This window comes from Strongylocentrotus purpuratus, unplaced genomic scaffold (genome assembly GCF_000002235.5).
Source record: "Strongylocentrotus purpuratus isolate Spur 01 unplaced genomic scaffold, Spur_5.0 spur5_scaffold_14, whole genome shotgun sequence".
Classification (NCBI taxonomy): domain Eukaryota; kingdom Metazoa; phylum Echinodermata; class Echinoidea; order Camarodonta; family Strongylocentrotidae; genus Strongylocentrotus; species Strongylocentrotus purpuratus.
Window position 1 is genome coordinate 13297339 of NW_022145599.1, and position 18691 is coordinate 13316029.

General features: G+C 37.9%; 1 protein-coding gene across 3 annotated transcripts; it reads right to left on the reverse strand.

Annotated features, from left to right (window-relative positions):
• Positions 1-458: 458 nt before the first annotated feature.
• On the reverse strand, positions 459-15048 carry LOC575570 (E3 ubiquitin-protein ligase MGRN1). 3 transcript variants are annotated; one of them, XM_030984248.1, is made up of 16 exons: positions 14816-15048; positions 13617-13735; positions 12511-12608; positions 11783-11914; positions 11010-11127; positions 10157-10223; positions 8764-8927; positions 7868-7991; positions 7562-7609; positions 7240-7319; positions 6381-6471; positions 5784-5850; positions 4987-5233; positions 3820-3976; positions 3038-3360; positions 459-2905 (listed from the first exon to the last, which is right to left on the reverse strand). In XM_030984248.1, the coding sequence occupies exons 1-15, from the start codon at positions 14901-14903 to the stop codon at positions 3083-3085; spliced, it is 1878 nt and encodes a 625-aa protein (XP_030840108.1). In that variant the 5' UTR covers positions 14904-15048; the 3' UTR covers positions 459-2905; positions 3038-3082. The 3 variants fall into 3 exon arrangements, with proteins under 3 accessions (XP_030840108.1, XP_030840110.1, XP_030840107.1); XM_030984250.1 differs by having other exon boundaries at positions 459-3360; positions 11783-11911; positions 14816-15047; XM_030984247.1 differs by having other exon boundaries at positions 459-3360; positions 14816-15047.
• Positions 15049-18691: the final 3643 nt, after the last annotated feature.

Genomic DNA, 18691 nt, shown 5'->3' on the forward strand with positions numbered 1-18691 from the left:
CATGGCTTGCATGATTTTGTTCTGATTTAAATGTATGAATTTACACTGTACACTGGTTTTAGAAACATGTAAATATATACTGTGGTTTAGACCAAATACCACACCCATTCGTCATATCTACATTATATCCAAGAATTGTCTCTTATGCCACCAATTAAAAGGGAACAGAAGGTACAATTCATCTAAAATAAATGATAAAAATTTCATATTTCATAAATGTCACAAATATGTATTTTTTTGCAAATAACAAGTCCACTTCCAAGTCGTGATATAGAGTAGGAAATTCCCCCAAAGATTCAACCATTCAAATTCTTTAAATAACATGTTCTAAGAGAAATTCTGAAACATCAATTCTGACCAACATTCCAGCATGCCTTACAGTAATGAACAGTGACCCCCCCCCCCCTTCTAAAAAAGAAGAAAGCAATGCTTGAACAAAAAGTATATCTGAAGCTTACTTGGTGTGATAATTACAAGTTTATTCTTTAATGATCAATATGTACAAGATCAGATACATTTACAATATTGGTATGTACATGTACATAGTGCTACCTACATATAATATATGAATTTTCTCAGAAGTAACCTACAACATAAATGGAAATACAGGAGATAAAAACAACTGTCCCTTATGTGTAAATGATATAAAAATATAATTGCTAATTATCTTACACGATTACAAATAACATTTGATCTGTTTTGCCTTTAAGTATAGGTACACACCTGTTTTAGAATAACTATGGTGAATATTTTTGTTTCTTTAGAATTGATAAGAGATAAGATTTGTATGGCTTTGCTGCATTCTCCATATGGCAAGGGCACAAAGAAGAAAAATGTAAATAGAGCATAAGAGAAATATCGGACAAAACTTTCCATGGATTCAAAAATACATACATGTATCAAAATGCAACAATTAATTGTGATATATATATATATATATATATATGTTCATTTTAGGTTAGTATCTAGGAATATCTGGATTACCTCTTGACATAATATTAATTAAGTTTAACATATCCATTTTATTATTTGAATTTATATCTCCATACAAAGTGGTGATGGTTTCATCTTTTAATTGGTTCATCCTGATACAGATGGAAGAAAACAATTCAGGCAGTTGATCTATTCATCTAAAACTTATCGCATCCACAGTCTAAGCTCAAATTTAATTCCTCAAAACGCATTAAAAATTAAAACGTGATTTTGGATGGATCAATATACAGTGTATCTCAAACAATAACTTCTTTCATTAGGATACTAACATTAATATTAACTTGAAATACAAATTGCTGAGTAATATAGAGTTGAATAATTAAGCCGTCGACTAGATTCTCTCTTTCCCAAAGGCTTTATACTGGATCCTCACGGTTCCGTACACAATGGAATAATCATTCTTCTAGTAGCTTCTACATACACCAGGGCCCCGTTTCACAAAACTTGTCATCAGGGATAAATGACAAATGTTGTTATAAGCTACTGAAATCCTTGCTTCTGATTGGTTATTAGCAGATTTGTCACTCATTTCTGTTATTTGTCATTGAAACAAGACTTTGTGAAACGGGTCCCAGGACATCACTTCACAAAACTTTAAAGTCATACATGTTTAACAATATAAATACAGAAAGTAGCATCTTAGTATACAAGTAGAAATTAAAGCTCGAGTATATGGATACTGTGATTTTATCTACATATCTATAACTTTCTGGTGGGTACATTCAAAACATTGAATTGCACATTTACATATAATTGAAATATAAATCTATGTTCTGGAAGATAATTGGGAGAACTAGGAGTTGGATAAATAGGAATGAAACATGATCGATATCTGAGGAGTTTATAGCTTGTTTAGACAGGACAAAAAGAGGATTTAGAATTTTGAGTGGGCTGAGCTAAATGAATATTTATAAGTGAATAACTGTAGAGAATACTCAATTGTACCAAATATATAAAGTTATAAGGTAGGGCTATCTATAATCATGTTCATCTGTGTGGTCTTTTGCCTTCAAAATAATAATTGACTCCAAGCAAGAGATGTATGTAAGTCAAAGCAGTTCATTGCGGATATAACATCCTTCATTCACAGTTATCGGTTACAAGTTACAATACTCTCTCCTAAGACTACCATGCAACATGACAATGATGAAATAGAAATATCTAATCATGACTTGGTATATATCCTGTTCAGCGTTTGATTATTGAATATCAACGTTACAGATCTGGTGCTCAAGCTCATGCATTAAAGTCAAGAAATGAGAATAAGTAGTGTAACAAAAAGTGAAATATAAATGTAGAGTATCAATTGAACAGAAGAAATGGGCAGGGCAAACTTGCCCCAAGATTTTTTTTTTTAAAGTACATATATGTTTTTTGGGCAGTCTTAGTGGTTCCTCATCTTGGTGCAGTAAGAGTTGCTCTTTATGAAGCCCAGGTTGATTTTCTACTTGAGAATTACAATAAATGGACATAATAATATATGTATCGTCCACATCCTTACAATTGTTAATGCTATACTTTAGGATATATACCTAACACCCGTTTCTCATGAGAGATAGGTACATACATGTCAGGACAAGGGGAATCATTTTCCTGCGGGTATATTTTGACACCGCTACCTGGCTTCCAGGACCAATATAATCAATAGCATGTATCACAGTCCAAAGATACAGTTTATAGCGTACGGCTCTCAATAAAACCACTTTGGAGTCGGGGTGACTTAATTTGTTTGTGTCCCCACTTGCAATCCTAGATCGTGACCTACTGGCCCGTACCCAATCTCTGAACATAACTTCTTGCCTCGTACTGGATGAAAGCTTGTTGCTTGAGTGTCCAAACCACGACCAAAATTACTAAATCCCGTTACCAGACATGTGGCCGTCTTGTGGTAGAAAAGGTCATCTAAGGTCACCTAGGGTCAATGATGGGTCATCTGGGGTCACCAACAAGGGGGCACTTAAACGATTGGGTCCAAACCCTGAGCCAAATTACAAAATCCCATTACCAGACATGTGGCAATCTTGAAAGGGTCATCTAGGGTCACCTAGGGTCAATGATGGGTCATCTGGGGTCACCAACAAGGGGTCACTTAAACGATGGGGTCCTTACTTGCAGCCTCCTCCAGCTGGATGTTGCTTGGGGTTGAGGGCATTGAGGGCATCTGTCTCTGACTGCTGGAACTGAGTGAACTACTGACATCCAAGGGGGTGCCTGGGGCGGTGAAGGAGTCGCTGGTCGGGGTTCCCGGTAGGTCTATGTCGACGCCCAGCAAGGACGGACCGTGTGAGACGGCATCGGGGGATTTGGAGTTGCCATCAAGGAACATGGAGTTGTTGGCAGAGGGTTCCATGTTGTCCATTGCTACTTCTGTAATGACAAGAGGATTCCAATCCTTAAGATGTTAAAAAGGAAATTTGCTGGGAAATAATGAGGACAGCCATGTTTTATCTACCATTGCGTCAAAATGGAAAGCTTACTTTAAGTACCCTTGATCCTAGCTGCCAATTTAAAGAGAGTGAGAGAGAGAGAGAGAGAGAGAAAGAGAGAGAGAGAGAGGGGGGGGTAAACTAACAGCCCTTAAATACAAAGTAAACAAAGTGTTCAAGGTGCAAAATGTTTGGAGAGTTTCCTTGTTATTGTTAAAAGGGTATTGAAGCTTTGAAGGGCAACAGGCATATGGATCTGTCCGGTAAGAGTAAGACGCTCCCGCCCTACACAATTAAGTTACAGTGATTTAGTTTGCTTTTCTCCTCCAAGGCACAGGTGACACCAAAAGCTTCCTAACACTGCTTAAAAATTTCTATCTTAGATGTACTACACACTTACCCTCATGGTCCAAGTGATATGAGCCAGGCTTTGGTTCCGATTCAAGAGTGAGGACCTCAACGGGGCTGCGGTCATCAAGGTTCATCTCTGGCTCCGGGGGAAGGGTCACTACCATGGTTTTGGCTGTACCTCCGTTGAGCGCCAGGGCGGCTGCACCCTGTAAGTGGTCAGATTACTCACGGATCATCAACTACATCAAACTTACATGTATGTGACTAACTTTTGTTTTTAAGTGGCCCAAATATTGTGGAGCGGTGTGTGTGCAGCGCTTGTTACCGCAAGGAAAAGGCGCTATATCAAATATCTTTTGGATTGGATTGGATTGCACATTCTCACATGATGCAGAAACGATACTTTTATTCTTGTGTACCGGTATATGAATGACCGATGGGGAACTGGAGATGAAGAAGGAAAAACTGGAGTTGCACGCAGCAAAGGTCTACTCTACTCATACCTATTGTATGCGTGTTATAAGGTATAAAAGTGTGGAGCATATTGCGTTTACATCAATATAAAGGACATTATCAAAAAGAAAACTGTATCACATAAGAGTGTAATGAATTTAGATAATAATAGGTGTTATCATTGTTAGTAGATTTGCGGCTCTCAAGAACAGAAACTAAGGCCTTCACATATCACGAGGCACAAAGTAAAACAATGTGCAAATATAAAGAATGATTTATAATAATATAAAAAGGTGCATCCACATGTTGTGAGAGAAGCAGTTTTTAAGTTGTTGACATGATTTTAATTTTGCTTTAGCCATCTCCACATTGTGCCCTGTCAGGGCCCTGTTGCACAAACCTTGATATCAAAAACAAATGCTAAATTTCAGTGACAAATTTGCTCTCAGCCGATCAAATGCCACGATTTCAGTAGCTTATTACAGTCATCGTAACTCGTTATTAATAGCAGGTTTCATGAAACTGGACAACGAGCCTTTCATTTTTAAAGCCTATCTGTACTAGTTTGGCCAGGGGGATTAGACCTCCCTGCAAGGTCACTGACAGGTAGTTATCTCATCAAATCAGCTTTCAATTAACATAAGAAAAAGGGGATCATGGGGACCAACAGGCACCGATTAGGTATTGTTTGCTATATAGAGGGCGCAAGTAGTTACAAGTAGTACAGTGGGGCTTTAAAGATGCAGCATCCAAGTAATCTTACCAGGTTTTCAATGGATACAGGAGCTGCAGTCTTCTGAGGTGTCAGCATGTTGCCGCTGTTGATGACGGGGATTTCTTCCTCCTGCTTCTCGTCTGTCGTCTTCTTCTTCCCGTCCCCCCTGACGTCCACCCTCATCATCTCGTTCTTCTCGTTGACCTCCTGGTAGGAGTTGGCCTGGTCGACGGCCGCAGCGGGTGTGGCGGCCCCACGGCTCCTCAGCGAGGCCAGGGAGTTGGTGCGGCTCTTCCTGCTCGGGGCAAAGTTCAAATCAAGGGGTCAGTGACACAAAGACGTAACTCCATTTTGGCCATTTTGAGAAAAAGTGGTTATGTGTCACTGAGCACTTGGGCCTTTTCTATGTTTCACTAGCCATTGACTTTGATGGGGTGTTGGGTGGAGTTAAGTCTTTGTGGTTCCTGGAAAACCCACATTTTTCTGAACATTTTGATATCAAATATTCATTTTGGCAAAATACGGAGTTAAGTCTTTGTGTCACTGAACCCTCAAAATAATGATTCCTTTTTGATATCTCAAACTAACCTAGATGTATTACAACAAAACGTATCCGACAACATGTATGTTTCAGGTCTGTAATCCAGATGGTGCTAACATTTCTAACTCACTTATAAACAAAACAACTATATTTATATATACATCTCTGTATGCATGAAAATACATCTTACAATGTATTTAAAATCATGAGCAAATTTCATGTTATCTGAGTGTTTTTATTTTATTTCACAGCAGGAGTTACACTTGTTTAGCAAAAGAACATATCCCGGGATAAATAGTCTTACTTCTTTTTTCGCCTTCCTTCCGATGTTCCTGATCGAGATAATGTCTCTCCTCCACCTGTAGCTCCACCTATATCATAGAAAAACACAATAAAAATTAAAAATATTGATTGCAAGGGAATTTGGTACGTATTTGAAAAGGACATTGCACAAAAACATAATCACTATTATAAAAAAATTGAAATATTACTCTCAATGCAATAAAATTAGAATTCATCCCATTCTGAGGAGGGTTAAAATTGAGCCACTATCCCATCTTGATCTTCTTAAGGGTGACTCAAGGATAATGTGTATTATATCCTGAATAAAAAATGTATTGGTTTTTGATTGGTTGACAGCTCTTCACGTGACCAGAAATATTTCAACCATTTTAAGATTGCTCTGAAAAAGTACTATTCGGGAGTACTATTTGAGAGTAGAAGTACTATTTGGGAGTTTAAAAAAATATAAAAATCAATACAATTTTGTTGTTTGTTGTTGTTGTTTTGATGTAGGATATAAAACAAATATACCCTGCCTTCAGTTTGAGGTACTGGTTATTACTATGGGCCTCGGTGACTCCAATAGTACCATTTGAAATCAAGTGTTTATTGTTCTCACCCTCTGCTCCTTGTACACTCTTGCCTGGTCCATTGAGGGCTTCACCGAGGGGGATGGCTTCATATCCTGGTGGTACATTCTCTTGACTCATCTAGGGAACAATAGAGACAATAAGAAATGACTGCTTTATGTACCTGATACTCTAAATAATGATAACTCTGAATATGCTCATTGTCTCATTTGATATATATATATATATAAAGTTCTTTGGGAGTACTAGTCGAATTAATAAATTCATCAAATCTATTCAATGAATTATTTCTTCACAAAGGGAGGTAGCTTTATATCATGGGATAAATTCTGTTGACTCATCTGTAGAACAATAGAGAAAATAAGAAAGAATGCTAATTAGTACCAAATGAACCTGCCTTTGTTCCTGTCTGAACCATCGTAAGTTTGGAGTACATGCACTTTGTGATTGGAAAACTCAGTTCTTGGTACTTGGAGAGTATTGCAATTTTTTGAGAGAACTAATTCTTTACTAAGGGGGTATAACTTCATAACCTGGGAGTATCTTCTTTTAACTAATTTATGGAACAACAGAGAAAGAAAGTCTAAATTGAAGGGATAGAGCTAAGAGTTCATTTTATGACAAAATAAGGTTAATACAATATTTTTATCTTTGATATCCTTCAAGGCTTATCCAACCACTGTAATAAGTTACTAGCCTTACTAGAGTTTAGACCAAACCAATTATGAAGTGGAATGATACGTTCCGCGTTGATTACGTTCACTACTCAACAATACTTTGTAATGTATATGATATATAATGATGAAATGACCAAATATCTTGGACATGCCTAATATGATCCTTCCTAACACTGGATTACGCAAAACATAACATAACATCAAGACTTACCGATGATTCTTCATCGTCTACTGGTGCTGGGTTGCCCATCACTTTTCTGAGAGCACGGATCTGAAGCAGGGCTCTGAAAGCTGGTTTGGATGAGAAGAAGAAATGAAAATAAATTCAAAAATGAATGAAATAACGTCAAAAAGTAGATTCAAATAAAATCCTGGCATGACAGTATATCCTTCATCATTCCTATAAATGACAAATGACAAATAGAAATATCCTTTAAATTTTTTTTTTTTCATAAACAACCGTATTACGTAGGATGGTAAATTTGTCTCATGGAGAAATATTTCAAAGAAAGAAAAAAATATGGAAGACTTACGAGCTCTGCAAATCGGACAACAGCTCGCCTGAAACCTCAGAGAGTCAGCTGTAACAATCAAAAGATAACATTTGCATGTTAAAAGAACAGAAGACGGCAAAAACATAAAAACATGAATTCATCTTAAGTGTTAAGTCATACTATAGAATTTGTTTTGTCAACAACAAAAAATCACAATCACAATAAAGAGAAAAGAAAGAAAATTTTAAACATCGAATTTGGGGAAACGCTGTTGTCAACACCTTACAAAATACACTGTGCATAGAGTACTTTCATAACCCTACAACCGTTGCTAGTCATACTCACCACACCCATTGCAGAGGCAGAGATGCCTACAGGGGAGGATGAGAGTATCCCTAGCATCAGACATACAGATGACACAGTCAGAACCATTGTCATCATCATCAGGAAACTCCTCCTCATCAGGTTGCTATGGTGATGATGGAACAAGAGATGGAGAGGAATCATGAAAGGATGATTTTGAATTACATAATGAAGTACATGATGATTTATTATCTTGTTTGTAATTGGAACAATTAGACTATGAAAAACTCAATCGTGCCCCCTCCCCCCAGTGCATCCCTTTTTGGGGGGCTACCTCCTTCATACTTTTCCATCCTTTTCCCTCTTTCTTTTCATATGCATTGTGTTTACAACACCTGTCCATCCCCTTCCCCTAAAAAAAAAATCATGTTCTATTTATCCAAGATGTTAATTTCTCCCCATCCCACCCCCTCCCCCCTCTGTCTCTTCCCAGTAGTAAGACCACATAAATAACCCAGCATTCATTCTTCTTTTTCTTTTTGTAAATGTCCTATAAATCCATCTTAAAATTGATTGATTGATCAATTTTATTTCAATTCATATAACAATTGTTTGCACAATAAAGAACATAGTTTACAAAGTAAGTTCAAAATTATGAAATAAAACAGGAACCTACTGGAAAGCATACCGGTAGCTTGTTTTTGTAAGTTCCCAATAATAAATATAATATGAACATTATTTTCATAAATCATTTTATATTGTCTTAATAATCACAGTAAAATAGATATAATATAATAACATATTTCCATAAACCGTTTTAAAGTATTTAAATAATTGAAATATACAAAAGAACAGAATGAAAAAACGGGACACAAAGGACAGGAAACTGACATAATAAGACAAGATAAGACAAGATAATGTAACCTATCAGAACTAACCTTTGGAGCATCTGGGTTATTCTTGTTCTCAATGCCGTAGATCTCCTGTAGAAGGTAGAAGACACCCTCTACCATCTGTTTCTGCTTCATTGGTTTCATGGTGTAGGCGCCGTCAGCTGACTGCTCAAAGGTCGCAATCAGGGTGTGGCAATGGCCAGAGTGCTCTGGAAATTCAATTTTCAAAGAAAAAGTTGTTCCGTCATTCACCAGATATTCAGAATGTTCTTCCTTTACATGTATGACATGTACACTTCTGATTTCAAGAATTGTTCCGACTTGTTTTCAATTACAGAACGATCAATAGATCTGTATTTACTGGACGTAAGTCACAAATATGTTTAAACATGTACACTTCTTACATCACGGTGCACAGTACCATATTCTAAAGGTGCATTAGAAATGCGACCTTCTATTATTATCATCATTATTATCATTGTGATAACAGATGATCAAGTGAGGGGGTAGACTAGTGGTAGCTAACCCCCTCCCCCCCCCCCCCCCTCTAACACAAATATAACAAAAATAAAGAAAAATAGCCACTGATATACCTACAACAAATATTCTTCACATAAAATTGGTCTGAATATTCTCTAGATCATGAAATATAAAAATTAAAATCATTAGAGCATATCTGTGGTAGTAACAATCACTTTAAAAAATTTAGGAATGACATAGTGTTTGGGACTACGCTTTCTAAACCTGGGGGGGGGGGGGTTTCACAAAGCCTCTTTTCAATGACAAATGACAAAAATCAGTGACAAATATGCTGATAACCAATTAGAAGCAAGGATATCAGTAGCTTATAACAAAAGCTGTCATTTGTCATTGATGACAAGTTTGGTGAAACGCCCCCCTGATATGTACATTTGGCATGGGCATGACTGACTGAGTATATTATGCAACAAAATTGAAAGTGCAGGAAAGTATAGTGCTTACATAATGCTCATACATGCATGAGTGTTACAAACAACAATGATCATCTTGATTTTACATAACATAAGGGAGGGGTACGTAGTCCTATAAAAGGACCACACAGACAGTGTGTGATGATGTAGTATTACCAGCTCATGGACGGACAGACAAAGAGGGGGAATGACACCAAAATCTGGAAAGTCTCTATAAGTTTCTTTATAACAAAATAGATTTGCGTAACAAATTCTGACTTATTATCAAAGTAAAAGAAATAAAAAAAGAAATTGCAGTATAAGTTTTCTTCAGCCTTGCTCGTCTCTTTCCAATGTTACTGATGATCTCAAACAAAACAAAATTCAATTGTTTGCGTTAAAAAGTCTGTTTTATATGGCTTCATGGAAGACCATTAATGACATCTTATAGAGAAGATAAGGATGAAAAAAATTGTGAGATTTTGTAACAGGTACGACCGTCATCTTACCATCTCCTTCGTCCACAGTACACTGTATGACGATGGGAATCACATCCTTCAAAGGGTCATAGGTGAACTACAAAAAAGAAAAGAATCGATGAACGTTAATGTCTGTGGCGATAATTGCATGTCAGGTCAGCAACTGTCTCAGCAAACATTTTTGAGAGACCATTTGTGAGCTTCAAAGTACAGTCAAACCTACTTCAATGACAACCTGTATAGAAAGACCACCTGTCTACAAAGACCACATTTTTTTGTTTCCCTTGAAAATGGTTTCTCATTGAAACATGTACTAAAGGAACCAGTACATAAAGACCACCTGCCTATAAAGACTACCGTCTTGTCTCCCTTGTGTGGTCTTTATTATAGACAGGTTTAACTGTATCATTAATAATTCCCTCAAAATCAAATATTGAAGATGTAAAGAGTGCATTCAAATAATCAAATTGCATTCCCAAGTGAATTTTTTTTCAGAGCTCTAACATTTGCTCCAGCCAAAAATTTCTCTCAATTCTATATTGTCAAAGATGTATTCAATAGACCAGTTCACAGTTAGCACATGTCCCAATGACCCCAGATATCCATGGATCTTCAAAACATGAAGAGGTCCCACTTTATACATTTTGAAATAATCACTCCTACTGCGATGGATGTGCTACATAAATAGCCTTAGTTTTTCAAAGAATACTTCTACCTGTGTACCATGGAGGGAGTGCACTGTTTGTGCATAAATGAATAATGAAAACATAACTTTCATGAGCATGTATCCAGTATTTTGCATCTCTGTATTTTTACAATTTGGTCTGCAATGACCTTTATCTGCTCATGCTCAGACTGCAACTATGAACTGGCTCATTCTTACCTCTCCATCATCGAAGTCGGAAGGGTCAAAGGTGAAGGCTGGCTGAGCGAATGTCTGGTTTGCTCCTCTCTCATACCTAAAGGTCTCTGACCTCAACGAGGCATTCTTTGCTGTGTAACTGTCAAAAGGTATGAATGAACAATGGGGTCAAAGTTCAATTATCTTGTGCAGGAAAGACATAATAATAATAATAATAATAGTGGGTTCTCGTATAGCGCTCATGTCAGTCAGATTTGACCCTCCTTGCGCTCCTTATTATTACCCTGGCTTACATGTCATACTTTTATTGTCTAATCGAACCTGATCAAGCTGAGGCAAATTTCAATGGTATAAATAGGAATGTCCCTGCATGAGGAACATGCATTCAAATGTTACCCACATTGATGACGAAATAAACTCACAACCTAAACCAAATTTGTCAATTACTTCCAAAGAAAACTTGTTTTTTTCTTCTTGAATAGTTTTATAACACAAAATACACATAAATGTATGTATGCATAGGTACATGTAAGAACAAAACAGAAATGGGATCATAAAAGCAAAGTGTGTACTATGGATTTTCTTTTTAAATATTAGAACCTAATACCATAAAGAACACTGTAAAAACTCTCATTATATTAACAAGATAATTTATCCAGTCCCAATTTTCTGTTTTGTCTATTCAATGACATTAACTACATATTCAGAATATAGTAGAAGTAGATTAAGATTCCTGATTTAACAAACTGGATTCATGATTATAAAACTTAATGGCAAACCATGGGTCTACTCACACTGCCTTTCCTCCGGTGATCTCCTCTGTAGCAAAGAAGTAGAAAGTGATGGCTGTCTTCGCCTCACTGTCAAAAATGAACTCTATGGAGTATCGGGTAGAGGGAGATTCAGATTCCTCGTCTGTCGTACTGCTTGAAGGTGATGAAAGCAAGATTGAAAGACATTGGTTAGGCGCTTATATTTCTCTTCTTCAACATGAAAGGATTCTCAACTTTTTTTTGTTTTTCCCTTGTTTTCTTTTTTTTCCCCTTTTCTTTCTTCAATGTCATCAACTACATATTCAGAATAGGTGAAAAATAGATCAAAATTCCTCATCTAACCAGCTGGATTCATAAATAGAATAAAACACTAATGGTAAAGATATTCAATATTAACTAAACATATAATTTGTAAATAAGAAACCAATTCAAGATCAGAAGTAGAAATAGAGTTTATAACATTTTTGACCAACTACATGTAGAAACTTATGAGGAACTTATAAATTTAGATAAACGATATGATAAAAATGGAGAACACAAAATGCAAGGAATATTCAAATATAAATCTATGAATCCATGGTAACATGTCAATTATTTCATTCATTTCAAATTTAATTCAAACCATGACCTCTTTTCTTTCATGGTATATCAACCACGTTGAACTACTGGTGCACAATGGTACACACTATTTCAGACAAATACGAATAGAGACAATCACAATAATGAAGATAATTCTTCAATTGATTTACCTGATAGCTTTGACGAGTTTAAGTGAATCCTTTCTGATATTGACAAGACTCTTCAGTGTCTTGGTGGGCTCGTTGGGTTGGGGAGCAGGATAGGGAAACTGTGTAATAGAGGAGAAATAGAGAAATAATTTCACTGGATAATGAGACACATAAACATAGGAAAGTGCTTTCTGCATATTTGAAAGTGGAAATAAACATGGATAATTTCTATCAAATTTAATGCAGTTACAAATTTAATGAACAGAGTGAATTAATGTTCTGTAAGAGCTTTAGTGCTGGTACAAATTTATCATCAAGTGGCTTTCAAATAATAACTTTTCTGAGAGACTTGTGTGTGTGTGTGTGAATATAGTGAATACGGTAGCTTTCATTTGACCAAGAACCTTCAAGTGCACTTGGACAAGTTCTCTAAGGCATTTAAATACTATGCTTCACCAAGTTTACTACCAAGTTGAAAATATGTCTGGAGTTTGGCACTTTGGACATGTAAATATATGGTTTTAAATAATACTTTTGCCAATCATGTTCAAATTCTATTCATGATTATTGATAAAATATTATACAAATATACAATAACTCATACATGCCAACATTTGAAAATCAGAAATCTGTACAAATTATGCTATTTTCAAAAAAAAGAGGAACAATCCTAACTCTCCTATTCAATACTACAGACAAATTTGTACAGGAAGAGGAACACCTGCATTAAAATGATAATTATCTTCTCCCAAAAAGAGGAATGTTCCTCTTTAATCTGAACAGTTGGCATGTATGATAACTCATTCTCGGAAAAAGCTAAAACTATTTGCACTCAGGAACATCAATAGTACAGGTGAACTATTGGTGACATCAAAATGAACCACCGCCAGTATTTGGCAGAAAACGTCTTTTCAAGTAAAACTATTCTTTTTCTTTTTGTGTACACTCCTAATGCAACAATCTTATGATAAGGGATATAAAATCGAACAATCCAATGTACACTGTAAGTCACTAAACTGCATGTATGAAGAGATAGCGTTAATTTATTTTTATTTTATTTTTTTTTAGCGTTAAAAAAATGCTTATCAGTATTTAAGTTTCCCCATCTAGGTTTAGAATGAACTTACCGGTGCGGGTCTTGAGTTGAGATAATTGACGTCAGCATTTTCTCCAAACAGATAAGCTTCAGGCTGTGGTGTTTCGAACCTCTGCCCTCCCATACTGAAATGGCTTCCAAAGTAACATCCTGTAAACAGAATATGTGAAACCGCATTTACGCAATGGAATCCAACTGTTTTAGATTGTTACCAGAATATCACTATAAGATCTGGATATGATGGCTGACTTTTACTCTGTGTGCAATGGGTTGAAATGTAGACTTATAAGTGTTTGGATTTTGAACAATCTTTTTTCTGGATATTCTTCTTCGAAATTGAAGTCCGGGTTGAAATTCTTGCAGCCATATTTTAAACTGTTACTGCGCATCAAGGAAGATGACGTCGTCCATTGAAAGTAAGTTTAAAAGATGGCTTCAAGAATTTCAACACGGCGTTCAATTTCGATGAAGAAAATTTGCAAAAAAAGACCCTTACAGTTACATGCATCATACAGTCAATCTGGTAAGAGGAAATGATGTATATTAGCCTAGGGCTAGGCCTAATTTTCAAGAATAAATGCATCGGATATGAATTGGCTAAAATGACATTTTATTTTTAGTCCAAAGTTTGCAGAGCAGACCCTATTGTCGGCTTCTGTCTCTAAAGAGAGGAGCCCACCATACCCAAATATGAGGCTAATGAACAAATCACACTCACAGTCATAGCTACAAAATGTATGCTGTTGTGCCATTTACATGTACAATGATTATGCAATGCATTAAAAAAACACCAGCTTTACTCTAAAACTTGACAGCACATTTCATCATAACGGCATTACCAGACTTTGTGTGTCATTTAAAAAAAAATGAAGACACCATCTATTTATTATAAAAACTCTCAATTTACAAAGTTCAAACTTCAAAAGTTCAAGTTCAACACCACTTGACAAAACTGAGCTGAATGCAGAAAAATTCACTCCAAAAAATCTGCACATTCGTGACAGGAAGATACACCACACCAGTTACAACCACTTCTAAAATGCATAAAGTCTAACCCTGAAAGGGTTTTTCCTGAACATAAAGTATGGTAATGCAGTAATGCTGTATGATTTATTTGCAATGACCAATGTGACTGTCGCTGTCGAAAACAAAACTTCATGTCGTCACAAAATGGAGTAGACTACATTAAATCGTACGAGTGGGACCGAACACGACAAACTGAATACGAACCTGACTTGGGCGGAAATCTATACGCAGAGTTTGCTGCAATTTCCACTTGTTGGACATTCGAATTTTGCATACTCTGCAAACTACCCATTTTGATGTACACTTAATGGAGACGATCAGCAATCAGAAAGTGTTATTTGATGAGGAAAAAACACAGAAACATCCGTATCACATATCCTTGTTCAGTCAAAATGGCGTCGACGTGACCTTTAACCTCAGCCAGCTGATTGCAAAAGTTATTGTGCCATTATGTGACATCCCCAAACATATCGGCAAACACACCTTTGTTGTGATTTCTGTGGCCCTAAATAATACGTTACACCGAAACGGAAGAACTTGTTATTCTTACTTTTAAAAAAGAAGGGGGGGGGGGGTAGAAGGCAACATCTTACACAGCGGCTACAAAACCGTGTGCATCTTCTTCTTTTTTTTCTACTTCCATATATAATTACAATTTTGAAACGTATATTAAAACGTACACTCTCAGGGATTCGTATTTCAATTATTTTAATCAATATATGTATATATGTCTAATGTATATTTATATATACATATTTGTTTGATTCGGCATAACATTAATTGTTCTTTTGTTTATAATGCAGATGCTTTTATGTGATTTCTTTTTTCAAGAAGTGCGCCTGGCCTTGAGCATTTGATTTTAAGTTGATTTGGCACCTTACTATTATTATTATTATCATTATTATTATCATTGTTATTATTATTATTATTATTTTAGGCCCATATGTAAGTAAGCCGATATTCAACTTATGTTATTACGGTAGGGCCTACCTGGCGTGCGTTAGACCTATCATAAACTTCAAAAATTTACACATAATATTACAAAGTGAAACCCTGTTGGTTTTAATCGATTTCAGAAAATAGGCCTACACTTTTTACTGATATGATGCTCTTCAGAAAATTAGGAATTGGATCATTTCGGATTGAAAGCCTATATAGGCCTATAAGAAAAAAAAAGACATGTGCCAAGAAAATGGGAACTAGCATTCTAAAAGCCAACACACTATTACTTTATTTCTTTTTCATATCATATTTTTGGGGGTGTAATCCTGTAGCTTTTTAAAACTTTTAACCAATTCTGATTATGATGTCAAGTTGATCAAATTCTCTTAACGATCCGGAAGCAAATATTCTATCCCACCTTTGATATTTTGGAGGAACATCGAGGTTGTCTTTTCAGTCTTTGAATGTGGGCCCACTCAATTCGTTTAAGAGAGAGAGAGAGAGAGAGAGAGAGAGAGAGAGAGAGAGAGAGAGAGAGAGAGAGAGAGAGAGAGAGAGAGAAGAGAGAGAGAGAGAAAAAGAGAGAGAGAGAGAGAGAGAGAGAGAGAGAGAGAGAGAGAGTGGGGAGGGGGGAAGAGAGAGGGGAGGAGGGAGGGGGAAGAAAAACCTGAGAGAGGAGGAGAAGGAGGAGGAGAGGGGGTGGGGTGGGTGGGACGGGAAGGGGGCACCATGATCAAGCCAATCCTCGCCTCATTCTCAAAAAGTTGACAATAGGACTTTACTTTGCGGGCTGCGTTACCATCATGACTCAATTTCTGTGCAATAATGTAGAGTTGGAACCATTATTATATACTTTCTCGAAATTCTCCAAAAGTGACACGTTAAAGCGGATATAATAAGTCTCTGAATCTATTTTTATTGGATATTTTTAGTTTTCCAACAAATTTAAATTGTTAAGTGGGAAAGTAAAGACCATTGGTTGTCGAATCGACTTTAGTGAGTGCAATCACTAAAGTAATAGTTCGATTTTCAGACCCTTGAACCGAATGGTCGTACCTTTTGTGCTGTGCAAAGATTCAGTCAGTTTAATTTTGGCAATTACAAGAATTGTGTTATTGATGTAGACAAATGCTCATGTACCCTTTTCGATGACAGCTCATTTTATGTATGTTATTACCAAAGAAAAAAAAAGTCAGTCACACAGTGAACTAGAAAGTGAACGGGTTTCCATTGGTTATTAGGACACTGCTAAAGCCCCAGTCCCATATAAAGCCGGACCAGCACGGACGAGCACGGACCACTCCGGACCATCCCGGACCATGGTCTGGGGTGATCCGGGATGGTCCGGGGTTTTGTTCAAAAAAGTATGATGCTTTTAAGCTACAGTCCCATATACGTCCCGGACCGTCCCGGACCATCCCGGACCCCATCCGGGGTGATCCGGGATTCGGTCCGTGTTGACACCGTGTTGGCACCGGGGTGGTCCTGGATGGTCCTGGATGGTCCTGGATGGTCCTGGGCGGTCCGGGAGTCGACCCCGGATGTTTTTGACGGTCAAAAACTGCCGGGGTGGTCCGGGACGGTCCGGGACAATAGTTTGATCCGGGGTGATCCGTGTAGCCACCGTGCTGGGTCCGGGGTCATCCGTAGTGGCGCCGGGGCGGTCCGTGTTGATCCGTGGCAGTCCGGGAGTGAGTTATTGACCGCCCAGGACCATCCAGGACCATCCAGGACCACCCAGGACCATCCAGGACCACCCCGGTGCCAACACGGTGTCAACACGGACCGAATCCCGGATCACCCCGGATCGGGGTCCGGGATGGTCCGGGACGGTCCGGGACATATATGGGACTGTAGCGCATCACACTTTTTTTGAACAAAACATCCCGGACCATCCCGGATCACCCCAGACCATGGTCCGGGATGGTCCGGAGTGGTCCGTGCTCGTCCGTGCTGGTCCGGCTTTATATGGGACTGGGGCTTTAAGCTACAGTCCCATATACGTCCCGGACCGTCCCGGACCATCCCGGACCCCATCCGGGGTGATCCGGGATTCGGTCCGTGTTGACACCGTGTTGGCACCGGGGTGGTCCTGGATGGTCCTGGATGGTCCTGGATGGTCCTGGATGGTCCTGGATGGTCCTGGATGGTCCTGGGCGGTCCGGGAGTCGACCCCGGATGTTTTTGACGGTCAAAAACTGCCGGGGTGGTCCGGGACGGTCCGGGACAATAGTTTGATCCGGGGTGATCCGTGTAGCCACCGTGCTGGGTCCGGGGTCATCCGTAGTGGCGCCGGGGCGGTCCGTGTTGATCCGTGGCAGTCCGGGAGTGAGTTATTGACCGCCCAGGACCATCCAGGACCATCCAGGACCACCCCGGTGCCAACACGGTGTCAACACGGACCGAATCCCGGATCACCCCGGATGGGGTCCGGGATGGTCCGGGACGGTCCGGGACGTATATGGGACTGTAGCTTTTAGCATCACACTTTTTTTTTAACAAAACATCCCGGACCATCCCGGATCACCCCAGACCATGGTCCGGGATGGTCCGGAGTGGTCCGTGCTCGTCCGTGCTGGTCCGGCTTTATATGGGACTGGGGCTTAACGTTTAAATTTCACAAATAGGACATACGTGACATGTTCATAATTCCTGCAAAGTTCTACAGAATTTGATGTTGGCTGCAAATAGGACATACTCAAAGACCGTTTCAAGCCCTTACGTTTTAATGGACATTCGAAATTAGTATTGTCTATCCCTTTGTGTCTATCAAATGCGGTTGAAATTTAACCTTTTATTTGTTTGGCCTTTAAGTGGGACATACACTGTCGCTCAATGATAGTTGGAATATTTTTGTTTTACCCCAATTTATGGAACTATTTTGAAAATAATTTAAAAATAATAGATCTAGATAAAAGTATACATTCTCAGATTGTATTGAATAATCATTTGCCATTGTGTGTTTTCTGACTGCTAATAGATCTAATAGATCTAGATAATAGACTCTCAAGTTTTCAGTTGGAAGAACTATGAAATATTTGAAATAAAACTTTTACTCATTAAATTAATAGAGCCAGTAATAACGATAATAATGATAATGGTAAAGATCATAATAATGATGATGCTATCATGATAATA